At 33.7% G+C, this 9816-nt stretch overlaps 1 protein-coding gene across 1 annotated transcript in view; it reads left to right on the forward strand.

The window, feature by feature from the left end:
- The first annotated feature begins 631 nt into the window (after window positions 1-631).
- arvcfa (ARVCF delta catenin family member a) overlaps window positions 632-9816 on the forward strand; it is a 50852-nt gene continuing 41667 nt past the window's right edge. Inside the window, exons 1-2 of the mRNA XM_073829457.1 lie at window positions 632-967; window positions 8235-8363. Of these exons, the coding sequence (XP_073685558.1) occupies window positions 947-967; window positions 8235-8363 (150 nt within the window). The 5' untranslated portion in view covers window positions 632-946. The remainder of the gene's footprint in view (window positions 968-8234; window positions 8364-9816) is intronic.

The following is a 9816-nucleotide window of genomic DNA, read 5'->3' on the forward strand; positions in this document are numbered from 1 at the left end:
CACAGAAGAAAAAATGTCAACTCTTTAGCAGTTAAAAAAAAGGAAAACAAATGTTAGATTATCTTGAGTAATTTGTGCTTATTAGTATGGATGAATTGGATCATCGAAGGTCAGCAGCAAAGACATTGTTTAATAAAATGGGATTAAATACATAAAGGATATTAGTATTATTTAACATTTAATTATTGCAGGTTTCCATTGAATTTCAGTGTTTTTATTCATTTTGAAGAACACTGTATCTGTTAATCTAGTGAGTGAGATGAATTAATGCATGTTCACATTTATTCTAGAACTAAAGTAACATCTTACTCACAATTTCTCTCAACATGAGGACAGGAGAGCTTTTAATCAATAAATGAGGGAAAAAGTAACTCAGATATTTTCTTGTCAATTAAAAAGTAATGCGTTACTTTAATAGTTACTTGGAAAAGGTAATATTATTACGTAACTTGCGTTACCCCAACTGTGTGTGTGTGTGTGTGTGTGTGTGTGTGTGTGTGTGTGTGTGTGTGTGTGTGTGTGTGTGTGTGTGTGTGTGTGTGTGTGTGTGTGTGTGTGTGTGTGTGTGCTGCATCAGTCGCATTCGCAGCTCCTATTCTCGTTCGCTCTCATCTTTCTGATGCGGTTTAATGAGCGCTAATGATCTCATTTAATGAATGACAAACACTAACTGGATGTGGTTCTCCTCCTCGCTGGGCTTTGAGGAGTGTGTGTGAATCGTGCTGTTGATTCAGCATCTCCTCCACTGCGCTGAGCTGCGCGCGCGCGTGTGCGCGAGGCTGGGGGTGTGTGCGCGCGTGTGCATGCGTGTGTGTGCATGTGAGAGCATGATCGAGTGCATGTGGACGCGGGCAGGAGGAAGGATGGCTGCTCATGTGTGAGCCGCAGACAGACAAACAGCTGTATTTACCCGGAGAAACCGCGCACACCGCTCTGCGTCGCCAGCATGCCTGCGGAGGTGAACGAGGTGAGTGTCTGCGTCGCTTTTCCCGCAGCGCGATGATGCTTGTGCGTCTGCAGCAACAGCAGTAGTGGGTGCCAGAGCTGGGTGGGCATCGCCTCGCCTCGCCTGCTCTGGATCTTTCCGTGCACCGCTGCTGCTGTTTGCGTGTGAAGCAGAATCGCAAGTGAACACGGAGGATTGATGCAGCATGCGTGCGCTAGCGCTCATACCGCAGGGGCTCCGCGTTCTTGCGCGTCTGGCAGTGAGATTTAAACTCTGATGCCGCGCTGGATGCGGCGCAACTCCTCCGGCATACCAAAACACGCAGCTGCGCCCGCGCTCCAGCCACTGCAGGCGGCATATGCAGAGCCGGGTGAAGTTGCTCGTCTCTCCGTGATTCATGTGTCCTACTTGGGCTTGTGACAGCGGATCCACTGCCCTTGAGCGAGTCACTGACACTGAGTGCATGAGATGGATGATGCATGATGGATGGATGGGCCACTTCACATGACGTAGTGGGTAAGACTGGCTACAAACCGCGTAAAGCATCTGCTGTTTAGTGAAGTGGGAATTCAGCACCGAAAAACATGAATTGACTCTGGTTTTTAATTGATGCTCTTGTTGCGGCTCATTCATCAAGACAATAGCGTTCGTCTTTATAGTCTTTCATCACCTGCTCCACCTCTGTCTGAAACGACTTCTCTTATATGCATATTTTAAATAAAATCATTTGTGACCCTGGAGCACAAAATCAGTCATAAGGGTCTTTTGTGACCCATTCCATTAATGTATGGTTTGTTAGGATAGGACAATATTTGGCGATGCAAATTTGAAAATCTGATCTTTGAGGGTGCAAAAAGATTTAAATATTGAGAAAATCGCCTTTAAAGTAGTGCAAATGAAATTCTTAGCAATGCATATTACCAATCAAAAATAAAATGTTGATATATTTACAGTAGGAAATGTATTAAGGAAATTACTGTAGGAATTAAGTTGAATAGATATATTTGTAGCAATAGCCAAAAATGCAGTGTATGGGTCAAAATGATCAATTTTTCTTTCATGCCAAAAATCATTAGGATATTAAGATCATGTTCTTACCGTAGATATATCAAAAGTTAATGTTTGATTAGTAATATGCATTGCCAAAAACTTCATTTGGACAACTTTACAGGCGATTTTCTCAATATTTAGATTTTTTTGCACCCTCAGATTTCAGATTTTTAAATAGTTGTATCTCCTCCAAATATCCCATCCTAACAAAACATACATCAATGGAAAGCTTTTTTTATGATGTATAGAAAAACACTGATGTGCCTAAAATGTAAAAAAAATATATTTTAAAAAAATTGACCCTTATGGATTATGTGGTCCAGTACTCAGCACTTATGTTCTCTACAGGTAAAAGAAAACTAGTTTAAGGGTCAACTATTGATGTATTGTTTGTTAGGATAGGACAATATTTGGCTGAGATACAACTATTTGAAAATCTGGAATTTGAGGGTGCAAAAAAAAATCTAAATATTGAGAAAATCACCTTTAAAGTTGTGCATTTATCAAAAATTTAATTTTGATATATTTACAGTAGAGAATTTATTAAGGAAACAGTAGGAATGAAGTTGAATAGATATATTTGTAGCAATAGCCAAAAATGCAGTAAATGGGTCAAAATTATAAATTTTTATGCCAAAAATCATTAGGATATTTCATGTTTACTATCATGTTTAAAAAATGAGAAAAGCGCCTTTAAAGTTGTCCAGATGAAGTTCTTAGCAATGCATATTACTAACCAAAAATTAAATTTTGATATATTTACAGTGAGAAATTTACTAAATATTTTAATGGAACGTGATCTTTACTTAAAATCCTAATGATTTTCGGCATTAAAATTGATCATTTTTGACCCCTACGATGTATTTTTGGCTGTTGATCCAAATTCACCCGTGCTACTTAAGACTGGTTTTGTGCTCCAAGGTCACATTTGCAGTGTTTTTGTTCATATTCATATTATAAATACTTTTTTTGCTCATTTCTTCCGTGTGAAAACTAGCCACGGTGTTACATAAGTGAAACTGTAGTATGCATGTGTGATTTTGGCAGATTGGTTATTGTTATTCTCAAATTCCATGTTGCAGATAGTGGTACATTTGTGGTTACTGATGTTTGACTATAATACTGTAGTTGAACTCTGGTTACTGTAGTATTTTCATAAGGGCCAAATTAGTCAAAATTCATTTTCAAGATTTTTTTAGTCTCATTTGTGACCCTGGACCACAAAACCAGTATTAAGTAGCATGGGTCAAAATTATGGATTTTTCATTTTATGCTAAAAATCATTAGAATGTTAAGTAAAGATTATGTTTCATGAAGATATTTTGTAAAGATCCTACCGTAAATATATCAAAACGTAATTTTTGATTAGTAATATGCATTGCTAAGAACTTCATTTGGCCAACTTTAAAGGCGATATTCTCAATATTTAGATTTTTTTTGCACCCTCAGGTTTTCAAATAGTTGTAATCTCTTTGGGTTCTAATCTTAAATTGTCTAATTTGCTCTAATTTGCTACAGAACCAAGATATATCTGCATATTTTCATTGCATATTCATGTAGGATTTATTATGAGGAAGGGATGCACAAACACACCTTTCTGGCTTTTTCCTGAATCTTTTTAGATGAAATGAAACCTGTTGAGTTACAGGAACCTGAAATGACAAAAGTCAAGTCACATTTATTTTGCAGTGTTTTTTTTTTTTAAATCTGGTTGCTTCAAAGCAGATTCACATTAATAATGGAATCAAGTCAGTATTTGATTTAAATGTCTCTGAAAGCCAAAAGTGAGTTTGTGCATTATCTTTACAACAAATGATGCTTGCTTTGCTTGGTCATCTAATGCAATAATAATATGAGTAGAAATTCATTAATTCGATTTCATTGTGTTTGTATAAAGACCACTGAATCAACACTGACGTGATTCAGTTGAATCAACTGACTTGTTTGCATCATTGATTCAGTTATTTTCCGGTTTATTGTTGTGAACTGCATTGAAATTATCTGTCTTATATATAGCATTATGCAATGCAATCCTGAACCTTTTTTATTTTTGTTTTAATAGCACTAAATTCTTCCTTGAAAAGCCAGGAAAGTGATTCACTTTACAGTTATTAAACTGAACTGAATCAACACTGACTTGATTCATTCGAATCAACTGACGGTTTGCATCATTAATTCTCTTATTTTCCTGTTTATTGTTGTGCAGTTCTTTGAAATTTTACTTTTAAGCACTGCTTTACAGCAGAATCTGAATTTGTCTTGAATTTATCTCATATTTGTTAAAGTTTGCAATCAATTTCAGATCTAAGCAGCTCTACAGAACAATAGAGTAATTAATCAACTCAACTCAGTTCATGTCATTGCATGCATTGATGCACAAACACACTTTTGGCCTTTACAAAGACATTTGAATCAATGACAATAAAGATGCAATTAAATTCATATATTTGTAGCAATAGCCAAAAATACAGTGTATCAATTTTTCTTTTATGCCAAAAATCATTAGGTTATTAAGATCATGTTCTATTAAGATATTAAGTACATTTCCTACCGTAAATATATCAAAACTTTAAATTTGATTAGTAATATGCATTGATAAGAACTAAATTTGGAAAAACTTAAAAGGCTTAAAAGGTTTTGTACCCTCAGATTCTAGATTTTCAAATAGTTGTATCTCAGCCAAATATTGTCCCATATTTATGATGTATAGAAAACAATTGATGTTCCTAAAAATTTATCAGCAATCATATTCTCTACAGGTACAAGAAAACTAGTTAAGAGTGCTGGTAGATGTTAGTTAATAAACACTAAGCCCAGAGCGATGCAGGCAGAATAAACCAGTGTTTGAGACTGATGCTGGTTTCCATGGCGTCACCGTTCGACTACATCAACAGCCCATCCATCCTGACGTCTCTCTCTCTGTCTCTCGCTCCTGAAGCATTTCATCAGGCGCTGGCGTTTAAAGAGATTGCTTTATGATGGAGATCCAGTGATTATTGTGAGCGATGGAAACACTGGGAATAATGCTGAACTCGACATGCATGAAACGACTCGATCACATTTGACTTCATAGAAGGAATGATCATCATGCAGCGCAGATGCATTTCAGATTGAATGAGACCTGTTGATTTAGAGTGAGCTATAATATACCTGTGTATTTATATTGCATATTTAAGTGTGATTTAGTATAAGGAGGGCTCTTTTTAGATTGAATAATACCTGTTGAGTTACAGGACTTCAAAATAAGTGCATACAAAGTCAGGTTTATTTTTCACAGTGCTTTTTTAAATCCGGTTGTTTCAAAGTTGTTGGTTTAAATGTCTTTGTAAAAGCCAAATGTGTGTTTGTGCATCATATTTACAACAAACAATGCTTGTTTTGCTTGCTTTCTAATGCAATGATATGAACTGAAATTAAACATGAGTTTAATGACTCTTGTGTTCTGTAAAGCTGATTATATCTGAAAACTTGAGCAAATATGAGATCAATTTAAGACATATTCAGATTCTGCTGTAAAGCAGTGCTCAAAAGTCAGTAGTGTCATTATTCAGATCAATTCAGTTCAGTGTTGATTCAGTTCAGTTCAATAACTGTGAAGTGATTCACTTTCCTGGCTTTTCGAAAAAAATTAGCATTATATGCAATGCAATCCTGAATCTTTTTTATTTTAATATTAATATGTAATACAGATGATTTCAAAGCAGTTCAGAACAACAAACAGGAAAATAACAGAATCAATGATGCAAACTGTCAGTTGTTTTAACTGAATCAAGTCAGTGTTGATTCAGTTCAGTTCAATAACTGTAAAGTCCATCAATTATAATTATTTGAAAACTATTTCATGAAACTATCTAAATTTTTATCTAAAAGCAACTCTACAGAAGACAGTGGTGTTGTTATTCAGATCAATTCAGTTCAGTGTTGATTCAGTTCAGTTCAATAACTGTGAATTGAATCACTTTCCTGGCTTTTCAAGGAAGAACTTAGCATTATGCAATTCTGAACCTTTTTTTATTTTAATAGCGCTATATATATATATAATACAGATGATTTCAAAGCAGTTCACAACAATAAAAAGGAAAATAACAGAATCAATGATACAAACAAGTCAGTTGATTCAATCGAATCAAGTCAGTGTTGATTCAGTTCAGTTCAATAACTGTAAAGTTCATCAGTTATGAAACCATTTGAAAACTATTTCATGAAACTATCTCAATTTTTATCTAAACCAGCTCTACAGAAGACAATAGTGTTGTAATTCAGATCAATTCAGTTCAGTGTTGATTCAGTTCAGTTCAATAACTGGAAAATTAATCACTTTCCTGGATTTTCAAGGAAGAATTTAGCATTATGCAATGCAATCCTGAACCTTTTTTAGTTTCATTTTAATAGCGCTGTATATAATACAGATAAGTTCAAAGCAGATCACAACAATAAACAGAATCAATGATGCACACAAGTCAGTTGATTCAATCGAATCACGTCAGAGTTGATTCAGTTCAGTTCAATAACTGTAAACTTCATCAATTATAAAACTATTTGAAAACTATTTCATGAAACTATCTAAATTTCTGTCTAAAAGCAGCTCTACAGAAGACAATAGTGTTGTTATTCAGATCAATTCAGTTCAGTGTTGATTCAGTTTTTTCAATAACTGTAAAGTGAATCACTTTCCTGACATTTCAATGAAGAATTTAGCATCATGCAATGCAATTCTGAACCTTTTTTTTTATTTAATAGCGCTAATATATAATACACATGATTTCAAAGCAGTTCACAACAATAAACAGGAAAATAACAGAATCAATGATGCAGACAAGTCAGTTGATTCAATCGAATCACGTCAGAGTTGATTCAGTTTAGTTCAATAACTGTAGTTCATCAATTATGAAACTATTTCAGTAATTATCTAGAAGCAGCTAGACAGTAGTGTTTGTTATTCAGATCAATTCCCTTCAGTGTTGATTCAGTTCAGTTAAATAACTGTGAAGTGAATCACTCTCCTGACTTTTTCTAGCAAGAATTTACCATTATGCAATGCATTCCTAAAACTTTATTTTAATTTTAATAGCCCTATATGCAATACAGATCATTTCAAAGCAGTTCACAACAATAGACAGGAAAATAACAGAATCAATGATGCAAACAAGTCAGTTGATTCAATTCCATTTAATAACTGTAAAGTTTATCTATTTTAAAACAAATTCAATTTCTATCTATAAGCTGTAGTACAGAAGATCATTATTCAGATCTCTTCTGTTAAATTATGATTCAATCCAGTTTAATAACAATGTCAGTGTTGCGAAATGAATCAATTATGAAATGAATGTGCTCTACAGAAGACAACAGTGTCATTATTCTGCTCAATTTAATTCATGCATGTGTGAATGTCATTGCATTAAATCAATTAAATCAAAGCAAGTGTCATTCATTGTAAGAAAGGATGCAATGAACACTTCTCTGGCTTTTAAAATAAATTAGTAAATGATAAAGGAGTAGATCCAGTGTTATAGATGTCAGTTTATTCACGTCCAATCCGTATAGAGTTATTTCTCGCTCGTGTTAGCAGATACGCTTCAGATGTTTTTCCCCAAGTGTGTGAGCGGTCTCTTGAAGTGTGTGTTGTGTTTATGAAGCTGCGCTCATGTATAATTCACCACTGCTCTGGAGGAACTTCTGCTTGCTTTTCTTAAGCGTGTTTGAACCGTCGCTGAGTCCAGAATAATTTAGTGAAAGGAAATCACCCAGAGGTGTTTTTACACCAAAGCTGCTTTTACCTCATGATGCTCTTTTATCTGGAGATGTTTATAGCGCTGTATATAATACAGATTGTTTCAAAGCAGTTCACAACAATAAACTGGAAAATAACAGAATCAATGATGCAAACAAGTCAGTTGATTCAATTGAATCACGTCAGTGTTGATTTAGTTCAGTTTAATAACTGAAAAGGTAATCAATTATGAGACTATTTAAAAATAATTTCATCAAACTATTTAAGTTTTTATCTAGAAGCAGCTCTACCCAAGACAATAATGTTGCTATTCAGATCAATTCACTTTAGTGTTGATTCAGTTCAGTTCAATAACTGTGAAGTGAATCACTTTTCAAGGAAGAAATTATCATTATGCAGTGTAATCCTGAATCCTTTCCATCCGTTCATGAGGATGGTTTGTGGTGAATCAGTGAAGATGAGCTTGTTTGGATGCTAACATTCATGTTTTTTCTTTTTGGTCCTAAGAAGCTGGATCCAGAGGAACCACCGGCTGAAACTTCAGCTCCAGACACCAAAGAGCAGACGGAGGAGACGGCAGAAACCCCGTCCTCAGACATCTCCAACCCCGGAAGCTCAAGTCACACGGAAATACATGTAGGAACGCTGCATCATCAAAGATTTGTTTATATAAAGAACCGGTTAAAATAATGATTTCATTGTTTTCAGGTTTAAGGCAAGCAATGAATATTTAAATCTTTTAAATCCTTCTTTTTGTTCATTTATTGCATTGCCTAATGATACCCTGCTATTCAGCGAATGCAGACAGATGTGAATTTCCTCCTGTTTTTTTCTTTTGTTTATGTTCCATGAAGATATTTAGTAAATTTTTTCTACTGTAAATAGATCAAAACTTAAATTTGATTAGTAATATGCATTGCTAAGAACTTAATTTGGACAACTTTAAAGGCATTTTTCTCTATATTTAGATTTTTTTTTGCACCCTCAGCCAAATATTCTCTTAGCCTAACAAACCATACATTAATGGAAAGCTTGTTTATTCAGCTTTTAGATTATGTATAAATCTCAATTTACAAAAGATTTTGTGGTCCAGGGTCACATATCTAAACATTCTTAACCCTCCTTTTTAAAAATCTGTATAGGATTTTCTCATTCCTTGTCTGTTTGAACCGAAAGAATTGTTATTTCATAAGCAGCTTCTCATTAATGAATGAATGTGGAAAATACAGTATCAGTAGTTTAAATGTTACCTTATTTTACTGCATTTACCCATTACCCATTTGATTTTTAATTATTAAGAAATTGAGATTCTTTGAAATGTCTTAATATACCGACAAAAACTATGATGCACAAAATGTATGTAGGTCAAAGATGAAAAAGGGTTTAAGCATAAAAACAATAAGTGTAATACTGATTCAAATTGTTGTTGTTTTTCCAAAAAAATACTAAAAAGTTTTCTGTTTGATTTAATTGTATTTTTGTTTTTGTTTTTCTGAGCAGAAAATAAATATCATACATTTTGTCCCTGATTTACAGAAGACACCCACTAAAATGTCATTCAGTGTAATGATCTTGTCAGGCATATTTACAACAAAAAATATTTATGACATATTAAAAGAACTAAAAATGCTAATTAGTTGTAATTCTACATTTTTAAAATTTGCCACTATCCTAGGTTTTGCCCATTTGTCAGTAAAACATTTTTACTCATTTAAAACATAATAAAAATTAATATGCTCCCTTATTCTTTTATATATTTTAATATGTACAAGTCAGAATAAGCATGTTGTTTGAATTTTTATATAAATATTATGACAAAGTAATATTATTTCAACCAAATGTTTACATTTTATTGTCCAAAAACGTATTTGAAACCTTAAAAGTAGACACTTTACTTACATTTAACATGCTTTCTATGGACATAAAAACACTGTAAATTTCTTTAGACCCATATATTTTTGTCAACACTGATGAGATTTTATGTGAATATATCATAGTATGAAATTTAAAGAATATATAATCAGAGAATTAATATGAATTAATTAATTCAATTTCTTTTCATTTGCAACTCATGATTGCTCAAAAACAG

The sequence above is a fragment of the Garra rufa genome, chromosome 23 (assembly GCF_049309525.1).
Source record: "Garra rufa chromosome 23, GarRuf1.0, whole genome shotgun sequence".
NCBI lineage: Eukaryota > Metazoa > Chordata > Actinopteri > Cypriniformes > Cyprinidae > Garra > Garra rufa.